Source organism: Bubalus bubalis, chromosome 16, assembly GCF_019923935.1.
Source record: "Bubalus bubalis isolate 160015118507 breed Murrah chromosome 16, NDDB_SH_1, whole genome shotgun sequence".
Classification (NCBI taxonomy): domain Eukaryota; kingdom Metazoa; phylum Chordata; class Mammalia; order Artiodactyla; family Bovidae; genus Bubalus; species Bubalus bubalis.
In genome coordinates, this window is record NC_059172.1 from 8,372,401 (window position 1) to 8,390,821 (window position 18,421).

An 18,421-nucleotide genomic window follows, 5' to 3' on the forward strand; every position below is an offset into this window, starting at 1 on the left:
GATACACTGAAGCAGAAATTCTGGTTGTGGGCTTAGGAATTTGTCTTTTAAATGGTCTTCTAGGTGATCCTGGTGCACTTGAAAAATTGAGAACTACTGTTCTAGATTAACTAATTAAAACAAGGGACAGAGGCAGAGAGGAAGAAATGGGAAGAGACGACTTGCTAACACATTTAAGGAGTGTGCGTGCCCAGAATGTAAGATGCGTTGGTCCTGGTGAGCCCCTGGTATATAAGTCTTCTTTATCTGGAGCTATGAGTAATGAGTAATGGGGGGGTGGGAAATGAATGAATTTGTTATTGCCTGCAGAGTGCTCAGCTGGCATATAATCAATTTTTACTTGATAAACATGTATTGAGCTTCTGTTTTTTCTGTGGCACAGTGTTAGGTATATGATAGTACCCAGATGAAAAAGACATGATCTCTGCTCTCCATACACTTTCCACCTACTATGTAAGCCCATCATACTCAGAAACGGCTAGAGGACAGTATGTCTTGTGCTAAATTTATACACAAAAAACTGGCCATGAGAGTGCAGAACCTGCCAGCGTCTCTGTAGTGGAAAATAGGAGTCTATTAAGCTTTTTTGCTGGGACCACAGGTTCTTGTCGACTCTGCTAGGAGTTTTCTTTCTAGGCGAAGTCGACCTATAGCCTTTCTTCTCACCTCCTAACTAGTCTTCTGCCAGTCCCCCTTCTTCCTCCTGAAAGAGAAAGGTGGGCATCAAGGTATCTGGGCTGGGACCTGCTGTGTAACTTGTCCTGTGAGTTCTCTGTGCCTGGGGCCTCCCTAGACCCTGAGAGCTGAGCGTCTGAGTCTTGTGGCTTGTGTACTTCTTAGGAATATTTCTCATCTTGCAGATGGAACTGAAGATGCCCTCTAATCTCCCAAGGACCCACTATAATGCCAGAACCCTTTTACTTCCATCTTCTTAGGTTATGATTAGTACGTGCTTTGATATGTTTTGCAACCCCTCAGAACACATGATACGACAATACAGAAAGCTATGGAGGAGACGTGAGGAAAGAATAAGCGCAATATGAGATCAAAGCCCCCCCTTTTTTTCCAGTGGAGGCAGTAGGCAGTCTTCACTTTGTTTGAGATTAGAGATCTTATGCATACTCTGGAAAGATTTGAAATAGTCTTTCTTGCTATCTCATCTACTCCATTATTTTTTATCTGAGTCCTTGATAGGAATGCTACCCCTCCACCTCCTTCTTTTTAAAACTCTGATCTCATATTGGCTTTTCTTTCCCTTTCTCAGTTCATGTCCTCAGGCAGTCTCATTTATTCCAAACTGGCTGGAAATGCCATGGGAGCTGGCAGACAGCACCTCTCACCCTCTCTACCAAAGTAGAGCCAACCTGTGGGTGTTAATTTCCTTTCTTAAACACCTGCTGATCCACAAGGCTGGCTCTTCCCCCAGGGTCCTTGTGGCATTCAGCTGGAAGCCCAGAGCAAGCACAGATAGATATCTTGGTGTAAGCGATGAGGTGGAGAGGCACCTGCACGTGGCTGACCAGGGACCTTTTGAAGCGTTGAGACTTTTGGGGGGGTGTTTCTTTTGGTCAGGTGTTCAGGCTTCCCTGGTAGCTCAGACGGTAAAGCGTCTGCCTGCAACACGGGAGACCCGGGTTCGATTCCTGGGTTGGGAAGATCCCCTGGAGAAGGAAACGGCAATCCACTCCAGCACTCTTGCCTAGAAAATCCCATGGACGGAGGAGCCTGATAGGCCACAGTCCGTGGGGTGTCACCTCAGGGCCAGAAAGCTATCCTGTAGTGACATACTCCAGCCTGTAAAAATAGTGTCTCATATTACAGGGCTACCTTGAGGAACCCCTGTGTTTGTCTGAAGCCCAGCTCGGTGCAGCTGTGTGCCATGCAGAAGGGCCAGCTTCACTACTGGTGCCTAGAGCTGTGGGGTCATCTTTGGAATTGCTTGGCAAGCAGACTCATGATTTCTTTCTTTTTTTTTAATTTAAATTTATTTGTTTTAATTGGAGGCTAATTACTTTACAATATTGCATTGGTTCTGCCACACATCAACATGAATCCACCACGGGTGTATGTTCAAACTCATGTTTTATATACTCTTATGGCTCATGCCCCAAAATGTTCTTCCTAGGCAGAGAATTTAACTGGTCCAGGCTGCAAAGCAACAGGGGGAAAACCAGACTGGAGGTAAAAGGTCTAGGTTCCCAGTGGCAATAAGAGTCTTTCAGGGAGGTTGGATGTGCTGGAAGCATGTGAGGAAAATAAAACAGCATTCATTTTCATGAATAAATCTGCCTAAGAAGGTGAATTTTCTTCCCAATCTGCTAGTGTCAGCTTTGGTAGTACTTGCTCATTTTTCCAACAGGAAGCTCACAACAGTGTCTTTATTGTAATTTCCCTGGACTAGTAAACAACTGAGGACTGACGTGGACATATCTAGTTAACTCTTACTCAGTAGAGTAAATAGCTTAGAGACTGACAGTTCTATAGCAGCATTTAAAATTTTCCAAAACATTTCTCTTCATGCTGAACTGGTAAAAGGGTTGTGGACAGAAATAATGCAATAACTCAAGCTTAGTACCATGAGCTAAGGTAGCAGAGTGGTAAAGAATCTGCCTGCCAATGCAGGAGACGCAGGAGACATGGGTTCACTCCCTGGGTCGGGGAGATCCCCCTGGAGGAGGAAATGGCAACCCACTGCAGTGTTTTCACCTGGAAAATGCCATGGACAGAGGAGCCTGGCGGGCTGCAGTCCATGGGGTCACAAAGAGTTGGGCACGACTGAGCACGATGTTAGATCATATTTGCAAAATGTGACTGTGGTGGAATGCAGTGCTTCAAATGTGCTGAAAACAAAGACCCAAGATCACTTCCTTGTGCCAGGGAGAGCTCTAAGCACTGCTCACATATTATTTCACTTAGTCTTCACAGTATTCCAGTGATGCCTTGGTATTACTCCTGTTTACAAATAAGGAAACCGAGGCATAAGCAGATGAAGTAGTTTGCCCACGACCACAGCTTGTACTTGACAGAGTAGGAATCAGAACTCAGGCTGTTTAGCTTTAGGTTGGGACTTCTCAAACAGAACCGTCATGGGGTATAGGGTGATGCCTTGTTGGCAGAAAAAGAGGCTGAAAAGTTAAACTCGGGTTTTTCTGTAAGAAAACAAAAAATAATTTGTTCAGCCTATGAAACCGCTACTGGGGAGCGGGCTACAAATTCTCTTATATTCTTGTTGCAGCTCCTTTCCCCTCGAAAGAGCCCTGTAGAAGAAATACATTCCCAAACAATGACTCCTGAAGCAGTAATTACACTGTTGCCATCCCATTGGGAAGAAGGCTGGGGCGGTGATTACATTCCAAAACAAAGCTGTTCCAGTATAATTGCACTGTGCTGCTCTTATCAGTCTGGGGAAGGCAGGCCTCTGGTCTCCATCCTCATTTGTTTTTGAGATGGAATCCGAATAGCATTCAATTAATAGGCAAGGCCCAGGCACAGGGAAGTCAGCCAAAAGAGCCAAGAGGACATTAACTTGCTCTTAGCGTTTTCCTCCCACCACTTTCCAGACCTTTAAGTATCAGCAGATTTGAGGATGAGCCCATTTGAAGAAATGTATTTGGCTAATGAAGGGTTAGAGACCCCTGCTTAGAAGGTGTGCCCCCAAGCCCTCATGGGTCTTTGTACTTGAAGAAGAGGTAGTTAGGTAGCAGTGAAATTTCCCTATCATCCCCAGCAGGTTTTCTCTGTCAGAGATTGGTCCTTCCTTCAAATCTTCCCCCCACATTTCAAGTGTGTATATGTATATATATCTGTTTATATATATCTTGTGTGTATAGCTTCTAGTTGTGGATCAGGAAGCCCCTCTCTGGTTCTGTTGAGATTATAAGGCTGACTTTTGTGAAATTTCAGCAGTCATCCCTAGATCTGGATTGAAAGAAGACATAACCCTAATTTAATCGTTTTGTTTTATGATTCAGAGGACAGAAAACTGCCTGTGACCTCTCAGGCATGCTTGTTGAACTAGAGCAGAGAAAGGAGAACAGTGTCTCTGTTATCAGGTTGAGGGTTGCACAGACCCCTCGGGAGGGGTGTAGCCTTGGCCACACAAATCACCCCAAAATTCACTGGCTTTTAAAAAGTGTTGTTGCTTACAATTCTGTGGATCCAACGTACATTTCTCTGATCTGAGCGAGCTTGATGGCTCTCTGTGTCTGGTGATGGCTTGGCTGGGTATGGGTGGTCGTAGTTGATGTAACAGATAGGACGGTGGCCTGCTGAAGATCACCACATCACTGAACTTCGCACAAGTGATTGAGATTTTGGGATAGGGAGATTACACTGAATTATCTGTGTGGACCCAGTCTAATCACATGAGCCTTTAAAAGCAGAGGAGAAAGGCAGATAGGTCAGTCAGTGAGATGCAGTGGAAGAAGATGGGAGTTGTTTGGCGCTCAGCCACCAGTCAGCAAGAAAACCAGAACCTCAGTCCTAAAACTGCAAGGAACTGAACTCTGCCAAAACAAATGAGCAAGGAAACAAACCCTTCCCGAGAGCCTCCAGAAAAATAGCATACTCCTGCCACCACCTTGATTTTGGCCCAAGAGACACTCATTGGACTTCTGACCTGCAGCAATGGAAACTAGTACATTTGTGTTAAGCCACTGAGTTTGTGGTGATTTGTGGCTGTAGCCACGGCACACCAGTGCAGATGGCTTCCCACGTCCCTGGCCTCGGCTATGGTGGCTCGTCTCTTCTCTCTTCACCAGCTTTTCCTCAGAAGCCTCTCGGTTCCAGCGAAAAATGAGCCGTCAGGCCCCAACGCAGCACGTACTCGGCGAGTCTCTGCTTTTTTACTTCTGTTATTATCCCATCAGCTAACAAAAGCCACTCGGCTAACCCCAGAGTCAGAGAGGGGACTGTCTCTAAGCACATGGTTTCAGAGGAGAGGCTTGAATCATGAGGGGTCATTACAGGGACATACCACAATGAAGTCAGTTTTTGAGATCTGCCGTAGCCTAGTAACTCACTGTCAGTAAACTGCTTTTTAGAGTGTCCTTACATATACGTGAAAGGAAAGTTTCAGCATACCAAAGGATATCGATGTATAGATTTTGAATTCCAGAGAAATGTCTTGATTTTTCATTATTTAAATGGTTTAAATCATTATTTGGTTTATTCAGAGAGACATGCATTTGGAAATGACATCCAAATGGAAAGCTAGATCCTGGTTTTCTAGACAGAGCATTTCAGAAGAACTACCTTTTTTCTCTGTTTTCTGGGATGCAGCCCTCTGTTTCTGTGTGCTGGAGGGTAAGAGATGTGCAAAAGAGCTCTGTGGGTGGCTGGGCCCCTTGGGGCCACGTGTATTTCTGTGTGGGAGCAAGACTGACAGGATTAACTGTGCAGGCACTTACTAAATTGGCTGTAAGTGAACCTGTGCCCATGGCATCATTTATAATCCGCAGCTTCTGTAACAGAAGCAAATTGGAAGAAAAGTGCCTAAAAACTAAGGCAGAGGATCTTTGCGTGGCCAGTGACCGTGGCACATTATGCTTTCTTAGAGCAGTTGTTGGGAGAAGCTAGAATTCAGTTCTTCTCAAGCATAGGAGTTAGCTTTTGCTTGGCCTTATTGATGACACTGGTGAGAAACTTATTTTATGGGCTCCAGATACGAAGGCACAGACTGGGCCTCAGGCATGTAGAGCCAAATGTCACATTCACTAGTCATTCCTTCAGAACATACTTGATGTTCAGAAGCATCTCCATAACTTGCTGGGACGCAAGCTGTGCTGTTAGTGAACTCTGAATTTTGCACTGGGCAGTTGGGTTCGAAAATAGGATGGCCTATGTACAAGAAAGGTGTGTACTTCTCATTGGAGATTTAAGCTGGCTTTCTCAAGAACTTCATCCAGCTCAGCAGGGCACCCAGCGATTTAGTGTGTTCCCTGAGCATCTCTCTGCTCTGCCTCAAAGCTCAGCCAGGATTCGTGAAATGACTGTGAGGCAGTCAGGGAGCTGCTGCTGCAGCTTGCGATGCATGTGCGTTGCCTTGTCTGCTCCTAGAAAGTGAAGAGAAGCAACTTGGCCCAAGCTGAGGAAGATTCCACTCGCAAGAGGGAAACGGAGCAGCAGCATGTCTTGGGAAGAACAGTGCTGAGAATGGAAATGTACAGACTGTTAAAAGAGGCAGAGATGCTCGCCAAGCCAAATAAAACTAGAGCTTATCTCTTCTCTCCTGATAAGAAGTTAGAATGTGTAGTGATGGGATTCAGCCAGTATCCTTCCTGTCTTCTGCCTTTGCTTTTTGGGTCCCCTTCCTCTCCTACCTTTAGACCTTTATCCATCATGGGTCACCGAATTTAAACTTGATGTTCTTTACAGCACAGCAAATACAGCTAACATAAGACCTAATTGAGAGTTTATAAAAGTCACAAAGTGTTTCTTGGCCTAAATATTTTCATTGATTCTGCTGAAGTGAGGTGACTGGGGAAAAGTGGTAAAATGTTAAATTGCTTCTTAGGAAACTAATTAAAACTGAACATATCAATGCAAAGCTTGAAATAAGTTGTTTCAAATACCCCAGTTCCTCCACTCCCATGGTCCAGATAGAGAGACTACAGGGACAACTTAAGAACACCTGATCTGAAGAACTTTCCAGCTGTTCTAATCTTGTCTTGCCGAGGAAGAGCTCTAAAGTCCTGTGGGATAGAAGCAGCCAGCACCAAGAGTTAGCTTGGGAGTCGTTAATACCCCTCTGTTGCTATGAAGCAAGCCAAACCACCCTTGAAAACAATACCTTCTAGGTGAAAACAGTGAGCTTGCCCTGCTGGCAGCTTTAAGACCTCAGTGTCCCCACTTCACCTATTGAACTGCCAACTCTAAGACTCATTTAGAGAATTTTTCAAGCTGCCACTGGATGGAAGTACTAGGGGAATTGGCCAGAGAATGTGGAGGTGATAGCTGTGAAGGAAATGTTTAGAATCAGGTTTACTTTTTGTCCCATTCTACCATAATTTCTAAGTACACCATGTTTTAGTTTTGTTGTTGTTCAGTCACTAAGTCATGTCTGACTCTTTGCTGCCCCATGGACTGCAGCACACCAGACTTCCCTGACCTTCCTTATTTCTCGGAGCTTGCTCAAACTCAGGTCCATTGAGTTGGTGATGCCATCCAACCATCTCATCCTCTGCCTCCTCCTTCTCCTTTTGCCTTCAATCTTTTCCAGCATCAGGGTCTTTTCCAGTGAGTCAGCTCTCCATAGCAGGTGGCCAAGTATTGGATCTTCAGCCTCATCATCAGTCCCTCCAATGAATATTCATTGGTTTCCTTTAGGACTGACTGGTTTGATCTCCTTGCAGTCCAAAGGACTCTCAAGAGTCTTCTTCAGCACCATAGTTTGAAAGCATCAATTCTTTGGTGCTCAGCCTTTCTTTATGGTCTAGCTCTCACATCCATACATGACGACTGGAAACACCATGGCTTTGGCTATGCAGACCTTGATTAGTGTGGACTTACTGTTAGTTTTCATTTTCAGGCATGAAGTGCAGCTGCCTACCTTTTCCTTTGTGTTATTAGCATCTCTTCTGCATGTGAGAGGGACTTTTTTCCTGAAAGGCTAGTGTACCTCGTAGAGACAGTGCTCTTTTTTGACACCTGAAGAAAAATTGTTAGGAGTATAGAAATCTTGAAAAAAATCATCTTAGTCTTGGTTTCTGGGGATCTCCTTTATTTAAAGATGCCTGCTAGGAATTCCCTGGCGGTCCAGTGGTTAGGACTCCAGCCTTTCCCTGTCAAGGGCTAGGCTTCAATCCCTGGTCAGAGAACAAAGATCCCCAAGCCACACAGCATGGTAAAATTAAAAAAAAATAAAGACGCCTGCTTCCTTTGTCCTCCTCATTTTGGATGCTCGAGTTCCCTCTTCTACCTCTCTCCTGTTCTGAGACCTTTAAAGTTAAGAGTGAAAAGGATAAGGCAAGAAATTATGGACCCTGCGATGCAAGCGTGTCCTCGAGGGCCGGGTAACCAACTGTGGGTGACGAGGCGACAGAGGTGGGTCTCGAGTGCCCCTCCAGGCCTCAAGTACCCCGGGCCGCTGGCGCTTGCCGTTGCCTGCCCCTGCCGGCCCCTCCCAGGAGTGTGTAGAGCGCATGTGCAGAGGCGTGCGGAGCCAGCGCGGCGAGGACCATGTTGCTTCTGAACATCCTGCTCACCGGTACACCAGGGGTTGGAAAAACTACATTAGGCAAAGAACTTGCATCAAGATCAGGACTGAAACACGTTAATGTGGGTGATTTAGCTCGAGAAGTTTGATCACCGGATATCATGGAGTCTGGCAAGATGGCTTCTCCCAAGAGCATGCCGAAAGATGCACAGATGATGGCACAAATCCTGAAGGGTATGGGGATTACAGAATATGAACCAAGAGTTATAAATCAGATGTTGGAGTTTGCCTTCCTATATGTGACCACAATTCTAGATGATGCAAAAATTTATTCAAGTCATGCTAAGAAAGCTACTGTTGATGCAGATGATGTACGATTGGCAATCCAGTGTCGTGCTGACCAGTCTTTTACCTCTCCTCCCCCAAGAGATTTTTTATTAGATATTGCAAGGCAAAGAAATCAAACCCCTTTGCCATTGATCAAGCCATACTCAGGTCCTAGATTGCCACCTGATAGGTATTGCTTGACTGCTCCAAATTATAGACTTAAGTCTTTACAAAAAAAGGCATCTACTTCTGCAGGAAGAATAACAGTTCCACAGTTAAGTGTTGGTTCAGTTACTAGCAGACCAAATACTCCCACGCTTGGCACACCAACCCCACAAGCCATGTCCGTTTCAACTAAAGTAGGGACTCCAGTGTCCCTCACAGGGCAAAGGTTCACAGTACAGATGCCCACTTCACAGTCCCCAGCTGTAAAAGCTTCAATTCCTGCAACATCAGCAGTTCAGAATGTTCTAATTAATCCGTCATTAATTGGGTCCAAAAATATTCTTATTAACACTAACATGGTCTCATCACAAAATACTGCCAATGAAGCATCAAATGCATTGAAAAGAAAGCATGATGATGATGATGACGATGATGACGACGACGATGACTGTGATAATTTGTAATCTAGCCTTGACGCATGTAACATGTATACTTGGTTTTGAATCTATTGTACTGAGATTAAACATGCATGCTAGATGTTTCCATGTTGTGTTCTAGAAAAAATAGTATTTAATGAGTAAATATGCTTACCATACTTTTCGATTGAGCTGTTGTGTTAGATTTTCTTTAATAGGATTAGTAATGGTTTCTCGTCAGCCTTTAAGTGTAAAAAATAAAGTTGCAATTCGTGCATTAAAAAAAAAGAAATTATGGGATTTTTACAGCAAGAGCTAAGCAGTATTGGTTACAAGTTGACTTTCACATTTTACAGTTTTACATGACTCATAACTTTTGTGTGGGGAGTATAACTGAAACAAACTATGAAACTTGAAGTGGCCTCGGGGCCCTGTCTCTGAAGGAGAATGTTGAAAAGAGTTCTGCTCCTCTGAAATCTTTTTTGTTTGTTTCTTAATTGGGCAGTCTGTGGTGGGAGGGGTTTTGTGTGTGTGTGTGTGTGTGTGCATAGATAGACTCAGTCAAAGAATATTGCAAACAAAGACAGACAAGGTTAAGATCTAGTCTACTTCCCAGAGAAATCCATGCCCCATTCCTTTCTCAGCCTAGGACTTGTACATTAAACATGAACATTTCACTTATGTTTTCCCTTGGCTTCGGTATTCATAAATGGTGCACGTTAGGAACTACCAAGAAGTCACCCATAGCTGCTTTCTTGTGAGAAGCCAAAGGTTTGGATTCTTCTTTTAATCGTAACTAAGCTTTTGTATTCCAAATCATGCCTAGCACTGGGCCTTGGAGGCTGCCTGCCATTTAAGTTGACCAGGACTTAAAACTAGTTGGGTCCACTTTCAGAAGGACCTAAAATACTTTATTTATTTAAAAATTTTTGCTATTGATGAGACTATTCTTCCATTTAAAACCGTATTCAGTCCACCTCACTCGTTTTCTCTTCTCCTCAGCTTCCCTCCAGGTGCTCAGGTTGATCCTGTGGGAATATAGCGTGACCGTCCCCATCCCGTAGATACCTGTGGGCCTTCTCAAGCTGAACCTTACAGCTTCCATTTCTCAGCTCCACTCTGTGTCACTTCTCTTCTGGCTTTCTTGACTTCCGATCCCCAGCCCCACCCCCATCTCTCTTGCTCTGAAGACCATGTCCAGCGTCTCCTTAGACGACAGACAGTGATTAGATGTCCTCAGTGCACTAGAACTGTACTGCTCTCCTTGAGCCTCACTTTATCTGCTAGGCATGGGGAAAGTCTAGCATGAGTACACGCCCTCTGTAGGTTCCCCCACTCTGTCCAGGAGGCAACAGAGCTACGTTAGAACAGACAGAAAGAGTTAGGGTCTCTCTTTGCATATGAGAAGGATGTGAATGGATCTCTTCTGTTCCTGTCGATCTTATACCTCAGAACAGTTATTTGTTCATTTATTCCCTTATTCGTTGAAAACTATTTGCCTCTGGTGGTTCTAATATATATTAACCTTATCATGAAAATAATCAACCAAGAAAAATACCAAAACCGACCAATTTTACTACTTCTCTCATTGCCATTATTCAGACGGATAATGTAGTCGTGTTCTTAAGTCTGTGTGTTATGAATTGAGAGGATCCTAGTTGCCCAACTAGGGATCAGACTTGCAGCCCCAGCATTGATAGTGTAGAGTCTTAACCACCAGACTAGAAGGGAAATGTCTGGAATGCACTTCTTGAGTGCTACAATTTGCCAGGCCCTACGCTAAGTGCTGGGGATTTTTACTAGAAAAAAATAGATTAACTTTCAAGTTCAATTACTATTTTCATACCTTTTCAAAAGTGCTTTAAATTACTGTATCCAGAAGTCCTAGATTTTATCTGATTCCTTATTCCTGATTATTATATCAGAGTGGCTGTCATTCTGATGTGATACAGGAGGATGTAGGCTTTAATGAATGTCTTTGGCACTGATCGTTAATTGCTGATTTCCTGGTGATGTTGCAATAAAGTATTAATTAACCACTAAATCCAAGTTGACCTCTTAGTCAAAGAAGCAGCTTTGTTTTCCTGAAGGGAGACTGGGTTTTTTGTGTACAGCCTAACACACTGGTAATCCACCAAGTTTTGACTGGTTGGTAAAATGCAGTTGTGCTAAATAAAATAATTATTGCAGTGTAAGCTTAACTTTGGGCCTGTGAAGTTGCACCTGTGTTTCAGAGTAGGATACAAATTGGTAGGAGACAGACCTCGTGTTCCCTAGAGCGTGAGAGGCTAGCGTGGCGAGTGAGCAGTCGGAGCAGCACCAAGGCCGTCAGATGGGCACTGGGAGTCACTGTCTTATTCAACTGGTGCAGCATCTTCATTATTGAAAATGGCTTTACTACTGTATTGTGTCTTCTAATCACTTCAAAAATACTGTGCCCCCCCCCCCCCAAGTGGTATGTTATGGACACAAAAAAACACTGAGGGCTACTGATCTTGTGTGTTAGAATCTGCACTAGACATTGACGGCCGGGTCGTTGTCATTCAGGCTCCTTCAATAATTCACAATGTAACTTGAGTGAGTCACCTGGTCTCTTTGTCTCCTTGACAGGTGAGGATGAGTTTAGCCTTACCTCCATGTTCCTTCCAGGGATTAGTTAAGGGGGGGGGGGGGGGGAGGGATGGTAAAGCACTCTTAACTTTTTTGAAAAATATATTACCTGAAATTAAAAGGAATAAAAGTAGATATTTGCCTTAGCACCCAGGTTATTTGCAGTACCTGAACTACTTGGCATAAGCTGAGATCACCAACTTTAGATGTTCTGGTGACAGGAACACCTCGATGCTAAGAGACAGGCTCAGGTGGCTGTAAAGAACCCATTTCAGCTTAATAAACGGAGTTGCCGAAGCACATCTGAGTGCTAGGCACCCTTGGGACAGAAAAGAAATACTTCTTGATGAACTAAATAGAGGTGGTCACAGTAACAGAAAGAGGAAGCAGGACTTGCTTTGGGTTTGTGCATAGTCTTCTCATAGACTGAATGTAGTTTGTGAAGTATCCTTTGACTCTCCTTGACTAATTATTGTTTTGATCTCTTCTCAGTTTTTCCAGGGATATAAAGCCAACCAAAGATCTTAGGTCATTATCTACTCCTTTGCAAAAGTTAGTGTAGATATGAAATAAGGCATCAAATCCTGAAAATATAAAGTTATTTCTTAACCCCTTTGGGACGCTAAAAATGCGAACATAATCTTAAGAAATAATCTGATGAAGCAAACCTACGTGATTGAATTTATTATTGATTTGAGGAGATGCCATAGAGCTTAATACTAAGGACAACTGAACTCAAATTTCATCTCACTTCTTGCCAGCTGGGTGACCATGGGAAAGTTGTTTAACTTATCTAAGCCTCAGTTTTCTTGTCTGTAGAACAGGGGTTCTGTAAAGCCTTTCAGTGACTACCCTATTGAAAATTGCCAGTACTTTACCCTTGGTACTTTCCATTCCTCTTCTCTGTTTTATATTTCTCCGTGACACTTAATATAATTTTAACATGCTGTGTGAACTCATGCCTTTGTTATATAGCTTTTCCTCCCCGCCCCCCAGAATGTAATTCCCATGAAGGCAGGAATTTTATGTGTTTTGTTCACTGTCTGGCATGTAGTAGAAACTCACTATATAGTTGTCTAATGAATAAACGGACTTCATGTTGGGTAATTGTGAAGATTGAATGGGAACATTTATTAAACAAGAACTTAATGTGTCCCTTGGTACAAGATAAATACTTAGAAAATAGTAGCAATTATTGCACATGAAGTATCTTGCTACATATTTTTGAAAAATGAACAAAATGCATAGTGTTGTTATATCAGAATGCCATGTATGGATATTAGGTGGGCTTCTCTGGTGGCTCAGACAGTAAAGAATCCACCTGCAATGCAGGAGACCTGGGTTCCGTCCCTGGGTTGGGAAGATTCCCTGGAGGAGGGCATGGCAACCTGCTCCAGTATTCTTGCCTGGAGAATTCCACAGACAGAGGAGCTCTGCGGGCTACAGTCCTTGGGGTCGCAAAGAGGTGGACACGACTGAGCGACTAAGCACATAGCATGCAACTTAAAAATACGAAATGTAAACTATTGCTGTGTTGTTTTTTATAATGTTATTTATTTTTTTATTTTGGGCTGTGCTGCGTCTTCGTTGTTGAATGAGCTTGTCTCTGGTTGCGGTGAGCAGGGGCTACTCTATAGTTGGAAAGCACAGTCTTCTCGTTGTAGTAGCTTCTCTTGTTGCGGAGCACAGGCTCTTGGGTGTGCAGGCTTCAATAGTTGCGGAGTTTTGGTTCCCAGGCTTTAGGGTACACATTCAGTACTTGTGGGCACAGGTTTAGTTGTTCTGCAGTAAGTGGGATCTTCCCAGATCAGGGATTGGACCCATGTCCCCTGTGTTGCCTGGTGGATTCTTTACCACTGAGCCACCAGGGAAGCCCCCTGTTGCTATGTCTTATTTTACTTTCAAGGTATCTTATATTCAAATTGTACCTAGGATGTGTAATGTATTTACAGTTTTACAATATTTTTCCTTGTATTCCCATATTTGTATACAAGTTTCGTGTCTCTCTCTAAAATTATTAGTTTCCTCAAGTCAAGAGCCTTGTCTTTTTTCATATTTCTAGTGCCCAGTGCTTCTGTTACAGCCTGCTTTGCTGTAATGCAAGGGTTATGTTCCTAAGACATTCAGTGTAATAAAACAAATCCTGTTATAAAAACAGAGTTTTGGGGAATTTTCCAGCAGTGCAGTGGAATTCCTGCATTTCTCTGCCAAGGGCGCAGGTTCAATGCCTGGTCAGAGAACTAAGATACTGCAAGCTTCACAACATGGCCAAAAAACCAAAAAAAACAAACAGTAGTTTCATTTGGAGGAGGGAGGTTTCTAAGAGAGAGTTCAACATACAGCAACACATTTTACATGAGGCAATTTCACTTAAAATGTATTACAGCTATACGAATATCAATATAAACCAAACCTAACATTTGATTACATCTTCCTTTTCCTTAAGAGTGATGCCTGGCCCTCTTTTTTTTTTTTTTTTTTTTTAAATAATAATAATAATAACTACCAGCACACATTGCTTACTACACATTCTTAGCACTTTTTTTTTAAACCATTTTTTAAAATTGAAGTGTAGTTAATTTATAATGTTATGTCTCAGGTGCACAGAAAAGCTATTCAGTTATGAATAAATAAAAAAATGCATACATATGTATGTGTGTGGGGGTGTATTCTTCTTCAGATTCTTTCCTGTTATAGACTATTGGTGGTGGTGATGGTTTAGTCACTAAGCGTATCCAACTCTTGCAACCCCATGGACTGTAGCCCACCAGGCTCCTCTGTCCATGGGATTTCCCAGGCAAGAATACTCAGTGGGTTGCCATTTCCTTCTCCAGGAATTACAAGCTATTACAATACCTGTATTCAATAAATATAGGTCCCTGTGCCATATAGTAGGTCCCCACCAGCCATCCACTTTATATACAGTAGTGTGTATATGCCATCCCAGACTCCCCGTTCATCCATCTCATGGGGAAAGGAGGGTTATGACTGGCAAATTATGACAGGAACATTTCTTCTCCAGAAGACGCAAAATTGTATGTGAAAGGAAATATAAATTTATTATACTGTTTATGTTATGAATATTTATATGGTCAAATTACTGTAAATAATTAACATTAAATAATGTTAAATCTAAAAATGGGGTATAACTTCTTTGGAAGGGTGGGGAAGAAAAGGGCAGGAGAAATCATGTCCCATCTTAGGAAACCAGTAGATAATTGTGAAAATTGAAAAATTAGTAACAGCAGAAATATGACAGTTAATTATCAGAAGAAAAACAGCTAAAAGATTTTAAAAAGCAAATCAAGGGAGAGGATAGGGCAGGAGGCTGCTATTTAACTTTATTAGCCTTGTAATACTCTTTAACTTTTAAAATTGTGTGTATGTAGTACTTTGATAAAAATTAAAATTTAAAAGCACTCCACTTTGTAATTCCCTTACTCACAAAATTTCAAAGGATTTCTGTTTTTTGCTGTACAGATGACAAATTCCTTGTCTTTTTTTTAGCCTGATTTTATATTCTGCCTTATATGAGCCTTTGCTTCCCACTGAACTGATATTAGCCCTTGAACCCTGAACCACCTTGAGCAGTTAGAGCTGCTTTCTGGCTTGAACCGTTCTCTTCCTCTCCTCCTTTCCAAATCCGTTCGCTCTTTCCTATAAGCCTTAGCTTCTGTTTCTCCCCTAAGCTTTCCTGGCTTCCCCTCCCCAAGTCCAGGGGCCTCTCCTCAACAGCTGTGGCTCGCGTGGTCTGTGCCTTTCATTAGACACTTAAGTTGCTTTTCTTGTTTGTAATGTTTTGGACAGAAGTCTTATCTCCCCAACTGGATTATTGGCTCCAACCAAGCAAAAGGGACATCTTATTACCATTTTATATACATCTTCCACTGTGCTATGTTTGATAGATACGTGTTTAACATTCAGTTCTCATTCAGCCATCAAAAAGCTCTCTGGTTTGAGTTCACTACTCTTTATTCTGGGCATGTCTCAAGACTCTGTACTTTGGCCTGAAAAATCTCTCTATCTCTGTCAGCCTTAGTGAGACTGAAGGCCAAAAGGTTTATCTCTTTGCGGATGATATTGTTTTTGATCATCATGGTGTGCCTGTTGTTTTTAACAAAACATAACATGGACAATTCCTAATCTCCCCAACCCTTTGGATGCTTAAGCATTTCAGATGTTTTGTATTATTTGAGAGAAATGCTAATTTATCATTACTGTCACCCCTCTGGGAATTTGCGAACCTTCTCCCTTTAAACTCCCACGTGTCACTATTCTCTGTCCTGCAAAAAGCCAGGAAAAACAGAAACAAAGCCCTCTGCAGTCTCCACTGCTTTCTCTTTGCACTAAGAACAGCCACCTGGCCTTTACAGGTGCCCTCCAGAGCTTCATCAGTGATAGATTCTCATCTGAAGCTAGAGCCCAGAGTGACCTGAGATGCTAGTTTTTAATCTCCTGGAGGCCAGTGACCTCTATGAGAATGTGTGTTAAAAGCCTGGACTCTCCCCTCAGAAAAAAGGTATATGCAAAACTGTAATAAAGAGTAACCAGGATTTGGGTTTTATTCAGGTACAATAAGGCCCGCAGATGAGAAGGATAGTCAGTCAGTTGAAAAGATGGTTCATTACTTACAGTTCTGAGAGTAGGGGGACTCACTGAGCCATGCAGGGCCACGTGGGATAGTATCAGGGTCAGCCAGGAGGCAGGAGGAGCTGAAGGGAATGCCTGAGCCAGAGCCCTTCTCCGTATTCTCAGGGGAAGGAATGGGTGAGGCAAGGTAAGTGTGCTGAATAAATTCAGTATCAGATAGTTCGGATAATTTTGACAGACCCCAGGATGGTCCCTAGTTGTTTGTACCTGGCTCTGGAATGGTTTTGGCCAGAGGATATATTGATCAGGAGGGGTATGGGATCTGGATAGGTTGGTTTGCATGCTTGTAGGCAGTTGTTTGCTATCTCTGGAAATTAGCTAACCCGGAGAGGGCAGTCCGGCAGTCCACAAGGACCTCAAATATCAAAGCACCATAAGATATAAAAAACAAAAATGGCCTCATCCAATGACACACGCATACACACAATTTAATTTGCAATTTCAGTGGTTTCTTGGAGCTTCCGAAGGCCGTCTATAGATCCAAGCAAGGTTTAAAACCCCGCATGGGCCTGGGAGCTCTGTGCCTTTGAATATAGTAGTTGAGTTTAGACTACTCTCTTCACAAGAAGATCTGTATTTAATTATCTATTTCGGCAAGAAAGCGTAGCAACTGCTCAGTTTTTCTATGGTAAAGCTTTCCTTTCTACGTTCTTTTGACTTTTACCCTAGGAGCTTATTTGTGGGTATTTCGTGCCAGGAAGGATAAGCCTGTATCCCGTAATTGCTGCCTCGAGTCTGTGCTCACAGGGTGTCCTGATGACATTTTAAATACATGGAAAATTTTGGATGCATGAACTGTCTGGTGCTGAGTCTCTGCTGCATTTCTGCTCTGGCACCTGCTCCTCTCTTCTTGGAGTTTATCCCGCTGCCTAATTCTGTACATTGTCTCCAAGCCTTTCATTAAGCATTGTTGGAAATTTTGCTTTTTAACCTCAGCATCCCCGCTTATCTTTCCAACAGAAACAGAGCCGGCTCTGACTACTAGGCATTTCCTCGAATGAAAAGCTCCCCATCTCGCCTTTTCTGACTTTTCAGAGCATGAAATGGCTGTGCTAACCCTTCTGGCCTCGAGGCAAGAGCCTTGCAGAGGCAGACAAAGGGGATGGCGTGCTCCCAGCTTGGATTTTCCAGAGGCCAGAAGGAGAAACTTCTTAACCTTAACAACTTGCAGTCAAAAATCTGCCCACCCCTGCTTTGTTTTGGCTGCAGTTAAGAAGGAAGTAAATTCTTGGTGTGTTTCCCCTGCATGTAACCATCAATTTCTTAGTGCCCTGAGTACTGTATTTTATAGATTCCAGAGGTTGGGTAGTTTCCTAGAGTTCAAAAATCAAACAGAAATGGCTTTAGGCATTGTGGAGGTGTCCTTTTGCTGGTTGGATGGATAGTTCTCAAAGCCAGAGGTACTGTGGCTCCAAGGCAATGAATTGAGTTGCAGCCGTGTGCTTTGTGCAGGGTGCTCTTTTTAGGGTACAAGGACTGAGAGGTACTTAAGTCTAGCCGAGGGATTTAAGATAGCCCTTACTCCTAAAGGGTTAACAATTGAGTAGTAAGAGTCTGTGCATTTTGAGGAAACTCTTTGTTTCTGTTTAGTATGGATTTAACGCACGGCTTCTGTGGCAGAGCATCAAGATATTTCATATAAAGATGAGAAAATCATGTATTTCCTTCCCATCAAAAGAACCTATTTGTAGGAATTTCCTGGTGGTCCAGTGGTTAGGACTCAGTACTTTTACTTCCAGGGTCCCGGGTTTGATCCCTCATTGGGAAATGAAGATCTTGCAAGCCACACGACAAGGCCAAAACAAGAAAAAGAACCTATTTATAATGGACTGTGTGGATTCAGGTTCAGGGAAAAGCGTTGAACAGGAACAGAGCAAGTATATACTTAGTTTCTAGATTTTGAGCTGGACCTCCGGTGGACTGAATTTTGTGCTTGTCTTAAGTGGACTGAGTAATGACAAGAGTCCTGCCTGGACTGGAAGGTGGGAGATGGAGCAGAAGGAATATGACAGAGTAGGAGAGAAACAAAATGCTCTGGGGCTTCTGAAGAGAAGATCATGTCAGGCTAACGAGATCAGAAAAGAGTTCTTGTAAAAAA

General features: G+C 43.0%; 2 protein-coding genes across 12 annotated transcripts in view; both read left to right on the forward strand.

Annotated features, from left to right (window-relative positions):
• The window catches only part of AMBRA1 (autophagy and beclin 1 regulator 1), a 172,445-nt gene that overhangs the window by 89,682 nt on the left and 64,342 nt on the right, over positions 1 to 18,421 (forward strand). The window lies entirely within an intron of this gene.
• LOC112579548 (transcription initiation factor TFIID subunit 9-like) lies at positions 7,397 to 9,242 on the forward strand. The gene has a single exon (XM_025266116.2). It carries the CDS (start codon positions 8,317 to 8,319, stop codon positions 9,109 to 9,111), a length of 795 nt encoding a protein of 264 aa, XP_025121901.1. The 5' UTR covers positions 7,397 to 8,316; the 3' UTR covers positions 9,112 to 9,242.

Excerpts from the sequence above, each read along its gene's own strand:
- LOC112579548 (XM_025266116.2), top strand. The coding sequence starts at position 8,317 with ATGGAGTCTGGCAAGATGGCTTCTCCCAAGAGCATGCCGAAAGATGCA.